At 42.4% G+C, this 21,751-nt stretch overlaps 1 protein-coding gene across 5 annotated transcripts in view; it reads right to left on the reverse strand.

Moving 5' to 3' along the window:
• Positions 1 to 1,032: 1,032 nt before the first annotated feature.
• The window catches only part of LOC115372394 (uncharacterized), an 87,316-nt gene continuing 66,597 nt past the window's right edge, over positions 1,033 to 21,751 (reverse strand). For 3 of the 5 annotated variants that reach the window (XM_030070271.1, XM_030070262.1, XM_030070279.1), the window contains 4 exons: positions 5,317 to 5,591; positions 2,683 to 2,949; positions 2,118 to 2,270; positions 1,033 to 2,010 (listed from right to left, as the gene is read on the reverse strand). In XM_030070271.1, coding sequence (XP_029926131.1) covers positions 1,844 to 2,010; positions 2,118 to 2,270; positions 2,683 to 2,949; positions 5,317 to 5,572 — 843 coding nt within the window. In that variant the 5' untranslated portion in view covers positions 5,573 to 5,591 and the 3' untranslated portion in view covers positions 1,033 to 1,843. Of the gene's footprint in view, positions 2,011 to 2,109; positions 2,271 to 2,682; positions 2,950 to 5,316; positions 5,592 to 6,169; positions 6,298 to 21,751 lie in introns of those variants that run through there. The other 2 variants (XM_030070253.1, XM_030070288.1) reach the window with 2 other exon arrangements.

The following is a 21,751-nucleotide window of genomic DNA, read 5'->3' on the forward strand; positions in this document are numbered from 1 at the left end:
CATCATGTCTCATTTGGATGTAAAATGAAACAAAATGGTCATAACACAAAACAAAGTATAGGTGAGTGCAAGTCTATAAAAGTGAGTCTTTAGCCGGCTCTTAAAAGCAGACAGGGCGAAAATGAAGGTGTTTCTTCAGGAAATTGTTCCCTGGCTGCAGTGGCTTGATTACCTTCAGTCTTCAGTTCAGCCTTTGGAACAGGCAAAATTATTTTGTCTGCTGATCTAAAGAGCCTCTGCACATGAGGAGATAACAGCTCTGAAATATAAGCTGGGGCCAGGCCATTCTTCGCTTTGACTACAATCAATAGGAACTTAAAGTCAATACTAAATTTAAAGTGGACGCTGGTGTTAAGTGGCTAAAATGGGACTCTTATGATTTGTTTTTTAAAGCCTGGCTGCAGCGAGTTGCAGATGTCATAAAGCTTGCCGGGACATTACAGCTGTCAGTGGGATATGAGATAAAAACATGTTATTTTTTCCCAAGTAAGCAGTGAAAAGAAATGATGTAATTTTTCTAGATATTTCTTAATTGATCGAAGCAAGACTGTGCAAATGATTCTACACACTGTGGGTCTGCCCTTTCCAGCAGACACCTGTGTCCACTCCATCAGCCCGGTTGGGCATTAGATATTAAACTTAAGCAGTGTACAACGCCTGAAAATGGCTGAGAAAATACACAAATATGTCTGGGAGAGTAAATTTACAATTTGCAAATTGATCTGCATGCAAACCAGAGGCTCCCGGAGGCCCCTGGTGGTGTCGATCTCCAGGCAAAATGCAATCCTAGCAGAACACATGAACTGTTGTACTGTTCTTATCATTATCATATGGTCTTTGAATCGAGTACTTTATTCAAATGACTGACTGAGATTAAATCAAGTCAATACAGCATGGCAACAAACACCACGCATCAGTCTTAGTATAATGTTACATCAACTCTGCTTTTTGGACTGCTGTGTTGCCTTGACAAATAAAGGTCCTCTGGCAAATTATTGATTTGTCAAGACGTGATGTTGCCGTGAGTTTCTGCTATTTTTTTTTTTTTTTCAGTTGTTTGCGGGTGGTGGAGCAGCCTACAAATGAAGCTCTGAATCCAGGCGCTGACGGCGAGGGGTGCAACGGAGCAAAAAGGTGCTGCTGCTGCTTTCTCTCTACATTTGGAAGGGTGTTCATCCAACACCTGAGACTAGAATATAAAGCTACTGCATGCATATAGAGAAGTGATTTTCTCCGTTGGGTTTTAAGTTTACTTTAAGGCATGTTTTATATGCCCCATGTTTATTTCACTTGCACAAATGTGTATTTCAGACCTGAGGAACATGAAAATGTAATCACTTCAGAGACAATGTGAACACACATCAAGGGCCTCAGTTATGCCTTGCAACATGATTTGATAATACCAGTGCATGTGCATAAAACTGACAAAGTGAATTGAACAGAAATTTCCATTTCCAAGCCATGACTGCTTACAGGAAATGACATTTAAATAGCAGAGACATTCGTGTGTATTCACAGTGTGAGTGTTGAGGTGGTTCATCTGTCTTCAATGTGAGACAGTTACAGTATGTACAGCGATATGATATCATGGTACTTTGTCGATCTTTGCGCTCTTTTTGCTTGCACTTCCAGGGAGGTCAGAGGTCAGCTGCAGAGTAGCAGCACTGGAGCCAGGAGTTCGGTGTCTTGCTCAAAGACACTTCAGCAGGGCGGATGCTTGCTGAGACAACAGATCCAGTAGAACGGTCTCTGTAACTGCTAAAAATCAATAAAGCATCTCATTATCAGTGCTGCCTGATGACTGAGATCGTCTTATCGCAATGAATAAGTCTTGGAGCTCGAGTCACAACAGAGGGAGCTCAGGAGCGCTGAGGAGCTCCCGTCCCAAGTCTGAGTCTCGTAAGGCGAAGAGTGTGACGCCTGAACTGTACGCTGCAGGGATCACGATGTGTGCCAGCTTGGGCTGATCCTGCTGCTGCTCCTCCTCCAGGGCCATCTGCCTCACCTGACCTGGTCATGAGGAAAAACATGTCTATGTTGGTATATGAGAGAAATGTTTGATCTATCTCATCAATCAATCGATAGACAGATTGATAAACAGATAGATACTTTTATACCCTCAACATCCAGGGCCTTCCAGCGTGGACCGGCCTCTCCCTCTGCCAGGCTGGACAGACAGCAGTCAGGTGTCAGCCTCTGCAGGACGTCCTCACGGCGAATCAGCAGCACTGATTCACTGCAGAGCCGCTGGTGCACGTCTCCCTCACTCTCTGAGAAAAGCACAGGAAAATCAACAGAAACAATACACATGTATAAAAAAATTGAGTTTTTTAATACATTAAACTGTAATATGTGATATTTTGCTGGTGGCAGCCAGCATGGCTGAGAAGCCAAAGAAAAGAGTGGCCACCTACAGAAACTCAAACACAATCAACAGAAAGTCAAAGGAGAAAGAATCCCACAGAAATCCCACAAAATCACATGCTAAATGATATATTGTATGATAAAACTCTAATAAAAAAAAATCACTGATTCATGTCTCCGTCTGTGTGAGATCTTAAATATTTTAGTATTCATCATTAATTCAGATGACATAATCGTGCATCACAACAACTCTACATTATTATTTCATCGCAGTACGATTCCACACTGCCGCTGAATTATTCCCCAGGCCCAACTCACCTACATCTAAAGGGTTGGTCATAAAAACAGCATTGGGCGCCACCCCGAATATTAGCTGGTGGTGCCAGGCGTCCGGCACCTCCTCTCCCTCGGGCACCGCCAGCTGCATGTTCATGGTGGCGACGGGCACGGCGCCCTTGCGGATCCAGCCAGCCAGCCAGGGCACCAGTTTGATCCGCCTGCGAGGGTGGAGGTGGAAGAAACGCCCCGCCACCTTCCCCTCACTGGCCAGCTCTGCTCCTGCGATGAGCTGAGCGTGAGTTGCACCTGGAAGGAAAATACACCACTTAGCTCCTCTGGCTCCTATTTCATGTCTTTTCTTTTTTTTGACACACAATCATATAATCAGTGTGGGATCTAGGAATTCAGCAGCATGGTGTTTATTCGATCTGTAGTCAGAGAAATGTGGCTTTGACACTTCCGCCTGCTGGTTCCTTGTAGTGTTTGAGACTGCTGGATTTAAGTTTGTTCAACTGTTGCACTCGGCTCTGCATGCGCTGGATAAGAGTGAGAGCTAAAAGCCTCAAATGTAAATGTGAAATGTGTAACAGAGCTGAGAAAGTCAATTAAGTTCCCTCCTCTGAGAGACATCAAACTCTTTTGTCTAATTCAAGAGGGTACTTTTGAATTTGCTTGCTTGGCAGTGCAGCCAGCTGTCATGCTGGCAGGCGCTGCACTTTTGGGTTCAAGACTTTACAGAGACTCATGCGGAGGGAAAGTTATAGTCTCCCTGCTAGCATCCCTGACATCTGAAATATTGCTGCCGGTGCAACTGAGCTGAAATATGCACTTACACAAAACCGTCATTTATGTGGTTTCATTATCTCAGTTTCCTGCAGGAGCACCTTTGTGTGCAGCGTCACACCACACACAGTCTTTGTACATAATGATGCCACTTGAAGGATGCTGTTATCTAAAGTACACTGCAGTAGGATGAATAGACACACTTTTAGCGTGGGTGGATACAATGGGTGGAACCTGCCGAGCACCAAATGCGTGTAAAATTTGTGTTCGGTGGATGAAAAACTTCGAGTCACCTGCTGCATTTCTGGAGTCCAAAGCATTTGAATACCTCAGTCATATACAGTCTTTGCACTTTGCCTGCTCTCATACTTTGTCCCTCCTGGCCACCATACACACTCTGACAGTGAGCAAATCCAATACAGGTAAAATACAGGCTCTGTATCAGGCTCCTGATTGGCTGCCTGTTTGAATTCTGTTGCACTATGCAAAATTGGCGAGGGCTGCCGAGCAACTGCAAGCTTGATCATCACTGAATATGTGAGCAAGAAACACAAATTATTAACGAGAACGGGTAAAATGGTAAGCCAATTATTTATGCCAGTAAAAAGTGGGACAACATTGTTTTAATTTCTGAGCTCTTATCACATGAGCCAAAAAGCTCATTTTGGACACTGATGCCTCCTCCTTTGTATTTTTCCTCGATAATCCCCCCTTCCCTCCCTATCGCTCTTTCTGTGATGATTCCTGGGTTTCACTCATTTTTCCTGCACATCGACCGCTTTAACATTCACGTTTCATAAGTTTCATAAATTTCTTCGTACCAGGCATGGCGCCAGGATTTCAATTTTGGCTGGGCCTTTTAATTGCACAAGTTAATACTGTTTGCCTTCCTTTGATGGTTTCCAACTGGTAGGCTCGCTAAAATAGAAATGACTGATATCCTGCTGTGGAAAGCGACTACTGTGTCTGATTGATGATGACACTGTTTGCTGTGGTTTGTGTAGACCAGTGACCCCAAAACTTCCCATCCGGCCTGCAGAATATTAAAGAATTCTGAAAATGCATTCAGCTATTTACAGTACCTGGCATTTTTTCCTTCCTATATTGAAGCAACACTAAAAAAAACTGTTGAGCAGCCACACAACCTGCTGGGGCCGGATGCATCAACGATGTGTATGCACAAAAACATGCAGACTTCATTCTCTACACAGAGACTGGTATTTATAAAAAAGAAGGTGTGGTGAGAACGTGCGTACCTCCACTCATACCTCTCACCATGTGTAAACACTTTGTGGCTGTAGGCTGATGGAAAAGTGGCGAAGAATAACATGAAAGAGGGACTTACCATGACATTATTATTGTATCTTTACTATTTCATACTAAGTGCCCTTAATATCCAATTTCACTGTGTGTATATGATTTTGCACAAGCCAATTTATCTGTGCCATGTCTTCATGCAAGCATGGGGACAACTTTTTCCACCAATCAGGACACTGCAAAATAGTGCCAAAACCAGTTGAAGTTGATTAATATTTTCTGCCAATTAAGACTGCAGTCTGCAATTATGTTTCCAGAATTACAGATTTAAACCATCACTCCTCAATTTAAGTGATTAATATGATATAATATTTATTTATATACTAAATAAAAAATAAAAGGTAAGAAAATATGTCCTCCCAGTCATCTAGGATGGGCCAGTTGTACAAGTGCCCCTTAGCCCCACCCACAACACCTCGCCTGCTTCATACTGCAGTTTAATTGCATGAGGGAAACTTAGGGCTACATCAAATGCATTAATTCAACCTGTTCAACACGACAGGAGGATGTGTATCTGAGGCCTAACATGCCTCAGTCTCGGTTCAGGCTGTGGCCCTGGGTGCAGACACTTACCTGCCTCGCTCCGGGAGAGCAGGTAGTCCGGCAGCGGGGACTCATTCCTCCTCAGGCGCGTCTGGACACAGTGGTCGGCCTCCTCCGGGGCCACAGGTTGACCGAGGGCCTTCAGCACGTCCACCACCGCCGTGGCCCCGCAGGCAGACGCTCCGATCTGCAGGGTCTGCCTATCCAGTGCCTCCTGGATGGACCACAGCATGGCCCCGGCTCCTGGCCCCACATCTGCATCAGCATCGGCCCCTGCAGCTTCCATCTGACATCGTCACCTGGGGCTGAACAACGAACCAAAACATAAGTGAAACCGCAGTATGGCCAAGAGCAGGATACAAATCACTAGGTTGATAAAAATGTGTGACAAAACAGCATTATAAATGTAACTGTGGTGCTATACATATTATATTCTCCATACATAAGAAACATGTTTGCTTGGCACAGACCCCAGCAGACATCACATCATCCTTTTAACTGTTTTTTCAGGTAAAAATGGAAATTTTGATAGAAAAGTGACTGTTCCCATTAAACTTGTGCATCACAGCAAAGCAACGGAAACACAGTATACAGGATTAACCTGCTCTGTATACACATGGTACACACACTTTGGCAGCTATTGCCAGAGGAGAGACTGAATGTTAGGTTTTAAGTGAATAACTTAAACCGTAGTCTTTAAATAATTATAGCTGAGAGGAAACAGTGAGAAGAGCCACAGCTACTGTTACTACAGCTCAGAAACACCACTGCTAGCCATTTTCAGCCTCAGTATCTTAAGTCCTCGGTGTTAAGGGTTGATTAAAGCACTAAATACAAAGAATACCACGAGTACTTATTGTTAAAACAGACTTATAGCTCTCACCACTGCCTGACAGCTCCCCAAAGTTGACAGACAGAAACAAACAGCAGCACACTCCAGCAATCAGCTCTGCGCATGCGCTGTTTACAGGCGGCGATTTCTTCGGCGTTTGATTTACCAGCCGAGCAGAGAGGGAAAGCAGCGACTAGCGCCCCTACCGGCTGGCTGCCTTTATTACAGAGAAGATCCACTAATGCGGCATGACATGACTAAAAACCTTATTGCCCTTGCACACGTGAAGGGTTGTCGTGCTACGTGTGAACACACCCAAATACAGGTTAAATAATATTTTAAAAATGTATGAAAAAGGGAAGCAGACAATTTAAGAGTCCATCCATTGTCTATATTACAGTACATAATGAGTTTTTTCTAAGGACAATACAATGAATGACCAAATCTCTTCTGAGACACAAATATATACTGTATGATATATGGTTCCTCACAGGTTTAAAGTATAACCAGGGATATGATATATCAGAGTGGTCAGAGGTTTGGGTCAAAGTAAACGCTGTTCACTTGTTTCTGGCTAAAGACAGCTGTGAATGTTCACTAATAAAGTCCAAACCACCCCTAAAGTGCAACGAAGCTGAAAGCAAGTGGTATCCTCTCTCCCTTTCGGCGCTGCCACCCCTGATTATCTGAATTCATGTGTGCGCTCAAGGCTAAACAAGATTAACCACTAATTAAACAGCACAGCACACAACTTAAAATGCAGAGCAGCTGAGAATCTGAGACTAAGTACCAGTGTAATGTGCAGGACTGATTATTATGGAGGTCGGCCTTCGTATTAAAAAGTCTGATCATACACCAAATCTATACATTTAGGGTTTTGGCACTTAATGCACTTTAGCTGGCACTTTTCATGCAGAGTGACTGATCCAAGACACAGCCAGCAGTTTTCTGTGTGTGATGGTATTCCACCAAGCCAAGAGATGTCAGTGTTGCTACATTTGACTGTGGCTGGGGGGGCAGCAGCACGGTACAGCAGCTGTGCATCAATAGATATGCAGTGTCAGTATGGTTGATGTATGGTGAAATAGCCTGAAGCGTGCAGTCTGTCGCTGACAGCCTCCTCCCTCTGTGTGTGTCGTGCACACAGGTACCAGTGTTGCACACAATGGAGGAGTAACACTGAGATGCACCGAGAGCGTCGCTGCTACTGAGTCTGAACTCTGTCTGCGTCTCCAAAGGCCTGTATTTAGGTATTTTTAAAATGAAACTTGGCATGTTTATTGAAATTTTAGTCTAGTTCTACTTGGTTGACACTGTACGTTTGGCAGAAGTGGTCATTTTTAAAGGGATAATGAAAGAAATTTAAAGTCGGTATTTGGTCTACCTTTGCAATAATACAAGAATAAATAAGAGACGCTTTTTAAAAAATTACATTAATGTTTCAACGACTTCGTGTCGTGTTGTAAAAATGAAATTCATCAGCAGACTTAATTCAGACCATTTGATTTAGCCATAAACTGGAGCAAATGGAGCAGGAGCTAAACAGGACAGCGCCACCTAGTGGTTTGGTTTGCATTTAGTAAAAAAGGGTTCGCAGTTCTCAAATTAACATTTATTCATGGTTTTAGCCTGCATATGCACAGTAAAAGACATAAAAGTAAAAGATTTCTTGAATATTTTACTCGTATAGTTGGTTATACGAGCAGGCCAAATAATTTTAGATCAGTTTTCATCAGTTCATGACAACGTCAACCCTGCCGGTCCCGTTGGTGGTGTCATTATTCCAAATGCAAGCTGCAAGGCTGAGTTTTATTCAAACACACGGAATTTTATTTTACATTCTTGTGGCGGTCCCAAGGTTTCCAAAGATACCAAACATGTCCTATTGAATCACATGGAAACGTGTATAAAATGATACAAAAAACATGCAGATACTTTCTATTTGATATAACCCTGCAGCCATAAAACAGTGGCATCTCTTGTTTGAACATTTAACTCAATATAAATGTGATGTGGCTTCAGTGAGGCATTGAAACCAGTATATTCAGAATATGGATGTGAAATTGTCATACAATATAGAAAGATATCTTTTTTCTAACTTTGAAGCTTAAGCAGAAATGTAAGAGAGTTTGAGGGGTTAACACCTAGTTTTCATAGTAGTTTCAGGAAACGACATGTATCATATCACAATGAGAGCGGTGATGCTGTAATCTTGAACTTGGGGCCTGGTTAGTATGCGCCTCAGCCCCGCGTCCTCCTGGCTACATGGCTTTTCCAAAAGTTACAGTGATGGCCTCTGAAGAGCTGGAGGGGGGGAGTGTGATTAAAACAGACTTAGCTCTCTGAGTGTGATCCAAAGTTCGATACGAAGCATGTCAAGCGAGGAGATGAGGCAGCTGAGCAAAACCTTCCCCTCTGTGATGAAACACAGAGAGACAGGAAGAGGCTGTCTCTCGGCGGCGGACATGAACCCTTCACTTGCTGGCCGTCTTTCAGAAAGTCCTCGTCATCACCGTCACCTTTCTCCCGTTTGCAGACAAGAAGCTGAGTCTCATGGTGAATTATTCTCACTGGAAAGATGATTGGGATTGGCTTTTAGGTGTACTTGATGACAGATATGCAGGAAAACATTATTCTGCATCGGGATATGAATCAATATGAAGGGTTACTCAAATTCCTGTGTGCTTGAATCATTTTGGCAGACTCTTTAAACTTTACATGCAAGTTCAAAGGAACAATTCACCCAAAATACAGAAATATACATATTCTCTAACTTACCATTGGTGCAAGCTATCTGTCCAGATATTTTCTGTGTGATTTGGCAAAGTTCCCAGATATCTGCCAAGTGCATCTATCTGCCCCCAACACACATTAAGCTGAGGCGGATCCGAACAGTTTGTCAGTAATTTTTCACTTTTGGAAATAGTTCCCAACGAAACTTATGGATAATGGCGGGTATGTGCACTGTAATTTTGGAAAGAGTTTTTCAAATGTAAAGTTTTTGACAGTTTGAGCTCCACAAATGAATACCCATCCAGCCTCGGTTTACAGGGGGGCAGTAAGACAGACTGCAGACTTCACCAAATCGCACATCTGGACAGCACCGAGGCTGCTATTCTGGATGAATTGTTTCCTTTAAGGTAAATCAAATGCTCACTTATTGTTTTGAATATTCAGAAAGCATTCGCCGCTGATTTCGCCTACGACTTAATGGGTTTGTGAAATCTGAGGCGAGAGGGAATGAGGAGCGTGGAGGTTCAGAATCGGCTTACTCTGGGATGCTGGTACTGGCGAGGAGACGGAGAAACAACAATCATGAGAAGGACCTTGTTAGTCAGAAACAAACAGTGGCTCGGTTAAGCGCTTGATCCTCGCCTAAGTCCCCCCTTACCACACATGTGGAGAAATTAAGAAAAGCAGAAAACAGAGAATCTGTCAGTGGTGGAGGCCGAGGTTATTCCCATAGAATAATAAGGGAAGCGGAGTCTATTTAAACTCCACTGCCATGACCTCTTGGTGCACAGCAGCTCTGCAGGGATCTACAGGATTAGCCGCTGCCTCTCAGGTAAGCTGATTCATAATAAATAGGAGCACCGCTTTAAAAATGCCCATAACGGCGCATTAGTATTGAAATGAGGTAGCACTTTTGTCAGTGGGTGGTTCTGGGTCACGGAGACAAACGCTGAATACCGCCTGAGGGACTTGAGCGCACACTCGGCTGTCCCCTTCCCGCCTACGTCGGTAATGTCAATAGTGTTAACATCCTGGCTCGTTTGCAGAGGAACTGGAGATGACTTGCTCCGGCATGCTGGAAGCCATCCATCCATTTTAGCCATGCAATTCCCCTGAACCAAACTCCCCATTATGAACTCCATCCACGGCGGACTTTGCTGCATACGCCGTAAAATTTAAGGGCACTGTGCAAAGCTGTGAGGCCTTTGTGATCTGCACTCACCGTCCACCGTTCATTCCAATTTACTGTTATGCATTTCTCGCCTTTAACTTACCTTTAAATAGCCCATTAAAACTTTGTACAGCATGCACCCCCTGTGTTCTACAATTAAAAAGTTCTCGGGATTACAAAAGGCATGCACGCAAATAATTAGCAATTTAATAAAGCAGAACATTTGGTCCGCGGGAGGACAGAATACTGGCCTTTTGTCACACACATAATGCAGACTTTATGCTCTAGGAGCCTTTTTAGTGGCAGTGGTAGGGGCTCTGCTCAGGGTTGACGTTACATAAATAAGAATATAGAGGGAGACGAATTTGGATCAGACATAACTCAGACTTAATTGCCAAATGAATAATTTTTTTCAGTGGTTTGAATAAAATCATATCAAAGCTCTGTGCTATTGGGTGAAAATTGCTCAGAGGGGATTTGTTCTTCTACAAAGGGCAAATACAAGGCTTTTCTTTTATTATATATCTATATCTCTAGATATATACATACATATTTTAAGCAATCCATTTTGCTGTGTTGCTGAGATTGAGTGGACAAAACATTTTAGCAGTGCATCAGCAAGTACAGTCTCTATTCAGTGACATGTAAATATAAACTAAAATATTGCCCTACACATTTAATGCTTTTCTAGTTAACATGCAAGTGCAAGAAGTTGAGGGTAATTTTGCAGTGTGTGTTTACAAGAGCATTTCATCGCTCTCAAAATCCTCCAGGAAACACTCAACCACTCAGTTTGCTATCCACAAAGATTTAGTTTGGTGTTGTTTCAGATGAAGCTCAAAAACCTTCACTTGTTGTGATTTTACTTCATCGCAAAACGGATTCAGAGTGTGACGCTCAAAACCAAACAGATAAAATTTGTACAGTCGCATGGGACCTCCACAAATACAATACAACAAAACAGCATAATAGTGTGCCAACCTCTATGAAAATGTATGTATATATAGGGGATTTCCATTAAATACTCATATGAAATACATTTTACATCTGGCATAGCCTACTGTATGTTCATATATTAGATTTCCATGTGGGAATTCAAAAAGCCAAGATGTGCTCCTCAGTGAAAAATGGGAATTGCCAAGAGGAAATTTATTTGAAAATTCCTCTCAATAAATTTACCCATTGTTCCACTTTTTACGCCACAAATGACACAACTGTGACATGAAAACCTAATGAAAAGTGAGATGGGTATTAAATCAGTATTTATGAACGCCTGCCGCAGCCGATATGAGGCTGTTGTTCAGCGGTTTGTGTGTAATGTTGCAAAAATGCTTTATTGCCCATTATCACGTCCAGCCAGGATCAGATGCAGCCTCCACCTTGCTGTTTGTCTGATGGTGAAACAAGCAACCCCCCCAGCTTCCTATGATACACTATATATCATCACCTAACCGCAAAAACAAACTGTCCTTGACAGATAATGTCCCATAAAGTTGCTTGAGCTGGCTGATTTTCCTCTCTAGGAGGCATTTGTCAAATTTCTCTGACACTGGGACAATTTCGGCTCCCAGCCCATACATCACAAGGTAAAGGTGACGAGTGCTTCTCTGATGGCAGCCTAAAATAATCGCACTGACATCCCCAATCACGCATATGACATTCAAGCGGCGAGAGGAAAACTTTCCATCTGTTAACTTGCACCCCGCCTCAACTCTGACACGGCCGAGCTGACATCACAGTCACGCCCTCACGCGTTGATCCGGCAGATGTGACTGAAAGGTGCTCTGCTCGGTTCACGGCCGCCTCACACACCTGCACCAGGCAGCCTGGCATTAACTCATGATGCCCGCTGTGGTATCTGTCACCACAGCTGAGTGTCTCCACATCAGAATGCCATTTTCTCCGCTACGTTTCTCCAGACCCCTGCTGCTGGGTCCGCAGTGCCAATTTAGCTGTCAACCTCTGACATTTACCAGCTCTCTCCCTACCCCGGCTCCCCCAGGCATCCTTCCACTGTATAGGAGGAGGCGGTAAAAGTTCATGGCCGCTTCAAAAAGAGGTTTATGGACGTTGATACACCCGTCTCCTGTTTTATCCGTCTTGGATGCGAGGCTTTGGTAATGAGAACTTCACATAGGGGCAGTGATAGAAGGTTGTGATGAAAAATTCTGCGCTGTATGCCGAGCCAGGGGGCCGCGCAAACACTCAAACATTAAAAACCCTGCACAAGCAACTTGGCATCATCTCAGACATCTCCTTCCCGCTCTCTCTCCCTCCTGTCCTGTCACTTTCTCCACGGCTTACTCCCTAATAAAGCCAAAATAACAAGGATATTTGCTGCTAATGCGCGGTTAACTCCAAGGACTCTCTTATATAATCAACACATGAATATGAAACAACCGGGAATGGAATTTGGAGGACCAAAGGCATGTAAATTGCAGATATCTTGAAAGAGAATGCAGTATAGAGAATTTCTGCGTGTTAAATCCTCTCTCGCTGCCACCCGCTCTTTGGTAAACATGAAGCATCATCTTAGATCTATTTCTCATCATGTCCTCCCTCTGACTTCCTTGAGGAGTGCTTATTGTTCCGAAGTGATTGTGCCTTAAAGGAACAGACTCAATATACGACGTGGTGTTTATTTGTGTCTGCGCGAATGTGTGTGTGTCAGTCAGAGGGAGAGAGCGAGCGAGGGAGAGAGAGAGAGAGAGAGGGAGCGTTTCTGTGTTTGGAGGGGCCCATCTCCAGATCTAGAACCAATTTCTATGCAAATGATACAACCTGTTTTGGAAGGGGCTGGCATTGTTAGGTGTGGGCAGGCAGCGTTGGCTTCAGGTGTCAGCGGGCCAACGCATAAAGCGCCGCATATGCCCATATTTTCTGAACTGACAAACTCTCTGTGTGATGCATTTCGGTACAGCGGCACGCCAACTCGAGGGCAATACTTTACGCAGGCATGACAAACAGCTGCAGGGGAGAATCACAGCTCACGGGTGGGGGGAAGGCGGCAAAACTAATCGCGGGACTCGGGGGAAATGTTCCTCTCAGCCAATCGGGCAGAAACTTGAGCTCTCATATGTCTCTGCGGCGATATGGAAGCCCTGAAGGATCATCCAGGTAACATATACTCGTGCTGCGATGTCTCTGAGCAGCAGCTGGGCAGCACCTTTCATCAAGTGCTACGAGGGACGCTGCAGAAAAGCCACGTGCGCCACAGACCTCGTAAAGTGACGCATCGTCCCCGCTGCTTTTGGCCTTTTGATTAATATTAGATCCATTTAACTCTATGTTTTTTTGGGCAAATCATTTAGAGCAGACTGCTGTGTGTATTTACAGCTGGCTGTGCAACAAATTGCCTGTCAGGGATAATAAAAATGAATTTGAACTTGACCTTGACCTTAAATCCTGACATATCCACATGCGTGCCAACCGTTAGAGTTCACAAATAGAGAGATTTTTTGGAACACTTCAATTATCAATAGTGAAATTATCAAACAAAATTCAAATGTGAATAGAGTCTCCTGCGTTTCACTCAGTGGGTCAGTGGTCACTTAGGACAGTCAGCTCAATGGAGATAGGGTGCTCAGTATTCAGATGGGTAAATGTAGCCCATTACTGTAAATACACTCATTCATAGAAGACTGGAGCACATATATAAATATCAATATCAATATAGAGATGTTACAAAAAGCTAAAAACAAGATACAAAGGAAATAATCAAAAAGGATGATACATTATACATATATTAGGTGGGACTATATTCATTATAAATGGCCTTTCTCAATAGGCATTTCTGTAAAATGACAGATGCTAACATCACTTTATAAGGTCTATAGAGGTGTGAAGTGGGCAGGGTCATTTTGGGCAGCCAGCCTCAGAATTGAAAATCCCATTCATTTCCCCAGTTTCAGTGTCACAAATGGGCTGTGACAACCCACTTGAGCCCTTTCCAGCCCCTGGATGGACATGAAACCTGACTGAATCCTCAGTACAAATGAATAAGAAAACAAGGTTCATTGAAAAAAAAAAAAAAAAAAAAAAAAAAAAAACATCAAAGGTACAAGATTGTGCACATAAAACTGTTTGGAGCTAAAAAAACTACAAGTCCCATGATGCCTTGCCTCATGAAACGGACAATCGCCAAGATCCAAATTCTGTTGCTTGCGCTGGTGAAGCTGAGCTTTATAGCTCTGAGTCAACTTTATGCACACATCCTTCAATCATTTCAAGAAATATGATGCAGTATTTTGTTCAGGATTGCAACCACCGACAGAATACATTATCAATATATTACGGGGGCTTTAGCTGGCATCTTCCCCATAGTAGCGGTCGATCTGGCTCATCGATGCTGCACTATTTTATGCAAAGACAAAGTTGAACCATGTCTACGAGTTGGAGAGGACAGTGGGATTTCCAAAAGAATATCTGAACAGACATTTGCTCAGATATTTGTTGCCTCACATTTCCATTCTCTCTCCCTCTCATTACACACACACACACACACAGGCTCACTCTCCCACACACACTCAGAGGGGACTGTGTGTGTCTACAGGGATGTGTGATGACCCCTATTTCACTTATGTGTTCCTGGATGAGCTCAGACACTGAAGGGAGTGTAAGCAATCTCGCTTGCAGCACCAGCAACGCGCTGCCCTGCATTTGTTATGTGTGATTCTGATTTAAGTGGAGGCTACGTCCATCCTCTGTGGGAAAGGCCATATCACACCTTCAATAACGCATTCCTTATCACTGTGCCAACATGCATACAAGAAAAGTTTTGTAGCCTTGCCATCACAGCGACTAGAGGAGCCAGCTCCTCCAGTTAATTACGTGCTCAGATGGTCTGCCTGACACATGATAGATCAGTGGTACTCAAAGTCCCGCTCAGGGCCACTTGCAGCCCATGAAAGACTTCTGAGTGGCCCTTGAACATTTTCCAGCATGAAACATATTCTATTCCGGACTGCTGAACTACCTCTATGTTCATGTAGATGGCAGGATCCATAATTAATGTTTAATAACTTCCATCCACAGCTCCAGTGTTTTTTTTTTGTTTTTTTTTACTGCAATTCTTGAAGCTCTCCTGAAAGAAAGGCCAATTTTAAAATAATAATCCACTACATTTTCAGATCAATAATGTATATTTTGCTGCTTTATAATGCTAATTGATATTACACATTAATGATTCAACCTAAACACCTGCAAGCGGGTCAGAAAAATCCTCTGGTGTGAAGGAAGTGATGCATCTGGAGTTTGAGGCAGCAGCAGCAGCAGCAGCAGTGTGTTTGGGCTACAGATAATAGGCCTGTAAGGGCTGATGCAAATTTTATGCCCAAATAATGGATTCCATCTAGTTTCCAGTCCAGTGCATGGACAAGATGAATGGAGTTGCTTTTGATGATTGCTTTCTTATTCATCTGTAGATTAACTGAGATGGAGATGGATTTTGATCAGTTTTGAAGCAGCTTTTAAAAAAAAAAAAAAAAAAAAGTGGCCATTGCTGTTCACCATTAATGTCTATGGGCTCGCTTATGTACGCAGTTACCTTCACCATCAAAAAATTATATATTATCTTTCTTGTAAATTTCACATTGTGCAATAATCATATTAGGACTTGTGTTGTGTAAGGCTATGTTGTACTGTGTTTTTGTGTAATACATGCATTGTTTTGCAATACAATAACAATAAAGGCTCTATTCTATTTCTATTCCTATTCTTCTGACCCCTGCAAATTAGAGGTGTCAAACCCAATCACTGAAGGGCCATTAAAAAAAAAATTACAACCAATCTGAGGGCCAGACAGGGCCTATATTTATTGAATGCTTTTGACCCAAAGTGCCATGGTCTTTCTGTGGATCAACACATGTCCTGTGCATGATTAATACACAAATATGAACTGCGTCATTCCTTTTTTCTGGCATAACTTTTGTATCTGCAAGCCGAGCCTCAGTCCTTTCAAATGACTAACAGTTTCATCCCACAGAATCAAAAACAACCAGATAATAACCAGATATTTTATATTATTTTGCTGAGGAAAAATAAAAATGTACAGTTATACATGAATGCACGTTGCTGGAACTCGAAATAAAAAGAAACTTAAACTGAAAAAATGTCGACCATACTCCACAGGTCTGTCAGAGCTGGGTAGTCAAATGAGTAGCGGTTGCCATCATGGGAGGAGAGCGCCACCTACAGGAACTCAAACGTTCTCAACGCTAAATCCTGGGAAAAAGATGCCACAACACCAGGCGCAGCACAGTGATGACCGCTTTGCACCAAAGACAGAGCTACTTTTTCAGCAAATGCACATTTTTGTGGATTTCCACTCTAAAGTAATCCCCACAATCAGATTAATCCTCGAAGTGATACAGTACATATAAATCATGACATTATAGGGGCTTCATTTCCTTTCTCAGAGATAAAAATCAAAGCTTGATAATATGCAAATTCTTAAAGCAATAATTTGTGCAGCGGCAGTGGCACGCCTGGCTGAACAATATCCTATTTAATATTATGCATTAAGAAACATAAACCAGCCAAACAAAACACATTAAAAACATAAAAATAAAGCATGAAACATACTTTGACACTTTGGAGATGAATTTTATACACAGGGATCTGACTTAGACCATGACAAGTAGATTGGATTAAAAGCCTGTAACAGCACAATTACAAAGAGGAGGATGAGGAGCACATGGAGGGGGTAATGTGAGGGGGTGCCACTGCATAAAACAGGAAGCCCATTTTCAAAATAGTACTCCTAAGGTGTTATTTTCAATCAGAATAGATAATTGCCATGCCAATTTGCATTTTGAACTTCTTGCTTGATAAATTAACACAGTATTTCACTGGAATGCCATGAAAACACCTCCTTTCATGTGTCAAATATATGCAATTATAAACTAAAGTTCAGTGTTGGAGTTAAGTGTTAAACTTTAGCAACAGCAGGTGGGTTCCAGGTTCTTCTGACTTCCACCTTTCTTTCGTCAGCTCTGATTTAATTTCTCTCTCACACTTGTTTTTCCTCATGCTGATTTCATTTATCTTTCTTTTTTTGTCTTGTGTGATCAATTTGGAGCGACAGACATGATCTTTGGCTTCCTTTGCAATTATCACCTGCAATGCTGAAGATCTAGAAATTAAGGCTTATTCTGCTATTGCGCTCCAAATCAAACAAACACAAATGAGTCAATAAATAGATATAATGCAAATAATTACTGTACGAAAAACACAGCACTGTAGGTTTGCACCTTTTCAAAATGCTGTACATCAACACATCGACTTTCAGGAGGGAAAAAAGCCCAATTTGTCATTTAATATCTCTTAAAATCAGAAGATCCAGGCTGTAAAAGTGTTTTCTCAGCAGAAGTCTGGTTTCCCACTATCCTTTAAAAAGCACCATAAATTTGTTTTAATCTGCCGCTGTCAGTCATCGTATAAGAGTATGTTCGTTTTTCCCCCCCCCCAAAAGGTGGATATCTCATTTTGTGAAGCCAAACTCTTCATTTGTTTTTGCCTCTCAGTGTTTCAAGAACTCAAGGGTGTCTTCTATCCGCAGATCAAAATCACAACCAGCCTGCTGATGGCTGTTTCTGAACCACTCAGCGCTGTTAACCTCGTTTCATTCTCGGGATTAATAAGCGTCAGAAGAGCGAAGCCTCTCGGGGTGCAGCTGAGATCTTTGGCTCGGCGGAAGATTGCTCCGCTGCCTCTCGCCTCTGTTGCCTGCCTTTTTACTCACTAGGCTTCTCATTACCGCCATGCAGGGACAGGTGGAGGGGGTTTCAGCTGGAATACCCTCCTACAGCCAATTCAAAACCCCTGGTGTTTCACTGTATGTAGAAAGACCAGCAATAATCTACACTTTATATTTTAATCATTAACTACAAAGGAAGTGCAACAAAACAATAAAGTCACATTTTCACAATAAGGACAAATAAGATAGCCAATTAGAAAAGAGATCTGACAGAATCTATGATATTTCACCGTGCTGTAAAGAAAAATCCAACATAACGAGCCATGAGATAATCCCATTTATTTCCAATTCAGTTTCACTTGTTTCGGCTGAATTAAAAAAGCAGAATCAGGCCGATCAGCCCGCGAGGATCAAGAAAATGACACTTGACTTAAGAAAAATCTGGAAACAAGTTTATTAGGGACTGGGAACAAGTGGGATTATCTCATCCCACCGGCAGATTTATTCACTTGTGTGAAGAAAACCTTGATTTTAACGCTGATTATGAGACTGATCGACTTGTTAAGGTGGAGATTTTTGCAGTGAAGGAATCCAGCTGCCTGACAGTAAGAGTGGTGTTTAGCCTTTGTCGCTGAAATATCCTGAGCTGCAAAAGCCTCCATCACTCAGCAGTTGTAAATGTGCTTTATTTGGTAGTTGAGAGTGGGGAGTGACAGGAAAGATGGGCGAGTGAGTGAAAAACCCAGCCCTTGAGGATTATGGGCCAGGGAGCGAGTGAGTATGTGAGCCACCAGGACGCTCCATGGGAGAAAATGTCCGCAAATTTCAGTGTGTGTACATTATGGTCATCTTGTGCTATGGGGCAGTAAATATTACATAATAACTGCATCTTTAACTTTTGGCATCCCTCCTGTCAAAGTTTGAGCACAGATCATTGCCAGAATCAGTTTCTAAATGATAACCTCCATTTGGCATGTGCATCTACTGTAAATGTAACAGACACACATGACCTTGGTGTCTGTCTATGAAATAGAAATGGAGAGGGAAGGATGGCCTACTGGGGTAAGAGAGACCTTTCATTATTGGAAAGGTCACAAGTTCTATCTCAGCCAACAATCAATGTGCATCCATCAAAAGTCATTTATCGTCTCGAAATGTCCTTGAGCAAGACACTGAACCGCTTCCTGCTTTTCAGCGCCACTCTGAATAAGACGACTGGTGTCTTAGATCAAAAAACAGTGAATAACACTGTAGCAATAGAAAAAAAATCTACTTGACAAGTAATTTAGTGTAAAAAAAAAATCTTCCAGTGGAATGAAATAATCCCACTTGTTTCCAATGCAGTTTCACTTTTAGAGGGCTTTTCCCATGTTGAGACAAGGCAGATTTTGATTATCTCACCCTGATTGCAGATGTTTTTCATTTGTTTGAAGAAAGACCAGATTTGAACACTGAATATGAGACTAAATGACTTGTTTGGATATTTTTTTGCTGGGTTCCTTTCGCAGTGTTCTCACTTAACACTATTACATAAATCGGCTTGATACCTGTGGTGGGTTACCTAATCCTTGGCTTCCATCCGTGTATTATTATTCTTTTATTTGTTGATTTCACAGATCTTCAGGATTCCCATTCAACAAGGCGTTATGGCGTCAGCAAACGCTGATCTTGCACAACACATGTGCGTGTGAACACCGGGCTCCGTTAGACGTGTCAAATCAGGGTTGCAGACACCAGAATACAGCGTCATCTACTTGTCTGATCCAATTATTCATCAGAAGTCAGTTTCCTTTTCAAAGTGTGATCCCTCCCTGTCTGCGTAATGTGGGGAGACAAATTCCGATGCTTCTCCTAAAGCTATTGGTTGACACCGTACCAAATGACCCACTTTCATTTGGCTGGCATGGTGATTAATTCATTTTCTGAGCGAGGGAACTACAGTGAAAAATAACTTTAGAGACCCAACCCTTAGGAATGCAAATGTGCCACAATATGATTTTCAACTAGTTTGATCAGAGGCATTTAGCACTTAGAGGTGATGGAAACGCATGCGCAAATGCCAGTAGATTTGAAAGCGGCCGTGCAAGATGCACACAAGAGAGATCATACATTTGGTGAGAGGGTGGCACCCTAAATTCGGAGGGTGTGACATGTTAAATTGTGATGCACAAATCGGCGGTGAAGGAGATGCAGCCTTGTGCCGAGCATTAACAGAAGGAGAGTGTGAAACCCTTGAGCCACGGTCTAAAGAGTGTTTAGCTCGTGCTACTGTAAGCTACTTAGCCAAGTTGACTGAATGAAATCAGTAATTCATTTTTCTGAGTCCGTATCCCCTGAGACACTTGCAGACACTTGTGTTAGGGAGAGAGAGAGGGAGGGAGAGAGAGACAGGCTGATAGACAGAGAGAAACGGCGACGGAGCCGAGCGAAGGGGATAAAAATTGTTTATGATCCCCCTTTGTGCGAGGTCACATTTTTAATTAGCTCCCAGCTCAGGAGGATTTCGAGCACAGGTCTCCAGTTGTGCGTAAATTGTTTTATTTGGAGTCTCAGCAGCAACCTCGTCTCTCCTCATAGCTTTTCCAGTTGTTGACATTATATAAAAGGACGCGACGTCGGAGACCCGGCCGCTCCTTCTCCCGCTCCGCAGCACCCAGGGGCCCAGCGAATAGGAGAAGTAAATGTATTGCAGCACAATGGCGCAGTGGGAACCGGGCTGGACACTAGCCATGCCTCAGATTAAACACCATAATTATTAATCCTGAAGCCTCTAATAGAATAGAATAATGTGCTGGTTGCCAAGAGACTGCACTGTGCTTTCTACGTGCAAAAGGCTTCCTGAGACAGAGAACAATGAGGCTTATTCTCCACGAGCACTGAAGGGAGGAAACATTGAGGCGGATATTTGAAGGATTTTATTCCAAACACACAATGCGCCACTCTCTAGAAAAAAAAAAGTTGCTTGAAATTAATTCCTTAACCACCACAAAATACATGATTCAATCTTTAAAAATGTTGGCATATGGAAGGCAAAGTTCTTAAATAGCTAATGAGTTTCATGTTTTTTTCCGCCTTCCCAAAATGAGTTCAACTTTCATGAAAGGTTTTTTATCTTAATTTAGAATGAAACTGATTTTTTTTTTTCATTATTCTCTGTGAAACTCGGTGCCTTATCATTTGTTTGAACTGATGAACTCCACTGCACATAACTACAAGAAATGAGAAAATTTCAGGCCAGGCATTAATTCTTTTAAGATATTTATGTGACTTATGCTTCAAAAACTAGAACCTAAATGTGGTGCACCTCTTCTTTTTGGCTTGTTAAATAAATTTGCTGTATACACACACATGGTTAAGATTTTAAAACATACACTTCCACAGTATGGACAGGGTTCCCACTTCATGTCGAATACAAAATCCATTGACTTTTCCATGACTTTTCATAACGCTAAATATCCATGACCTATATCAATGTATGAGTTTTTTCTCTTTAAGCAAAATTTTCACATCTCAAATTGAGAGGTCGTATTTTTAAGGTTATTATTCTGTTTTATTCTGCAGGGGGAAATTGAAAATAACATCAGCACAATGGAAAATGAATATTTTGCCTGATGAATACTACATTAATGATTGATTGATTGTGGCTGTCCTATGCCATGACTGAATCCAAGAATTTAATGAAAATTCCCTGATTCTCCTCATCTGGAATAGACTTTGCAGAAATTCCATGACTTTCCAGAAATTCCATGACTTTCCAGAGATTCCGTGACCTGTGGGAATCCTTCATGGAGAGCTTTTGTTGGACAAGAACAGGCTGCCAGCAAAACTAAGCCTGATCGACTCTTCAAAGGGAAGAGTAAGGAAGAGACTCAGATGTCCTTATAATGATAAGAGATTTTTGATCAAAGTGCTTAATGAGGACAGTGTCAGAGAGGGAACAGATTTAAACTGATGGATTTGTCGGTTTTACACATTTAACAGACCAACTCATTTCCCTTACACTGGCAAAAGGGCCTTCGGCGTATGGGTTTTA

The sequence above is a fragment of the Myripristis murdjan genome, chromosome 2, assembly GCF_902150065.1.
Source record: "Myripristis murdjan chromosome 2, fMyrMur1.1, whole genome shotgun sequence".
In the NCBI taxonomy this organism is placed as follows: Eukaryota; Metazoa; Chordata; class Actinopteri; order Holocentriformes; family Holocentridae; genus Myripristis; species Myripristis murdjan.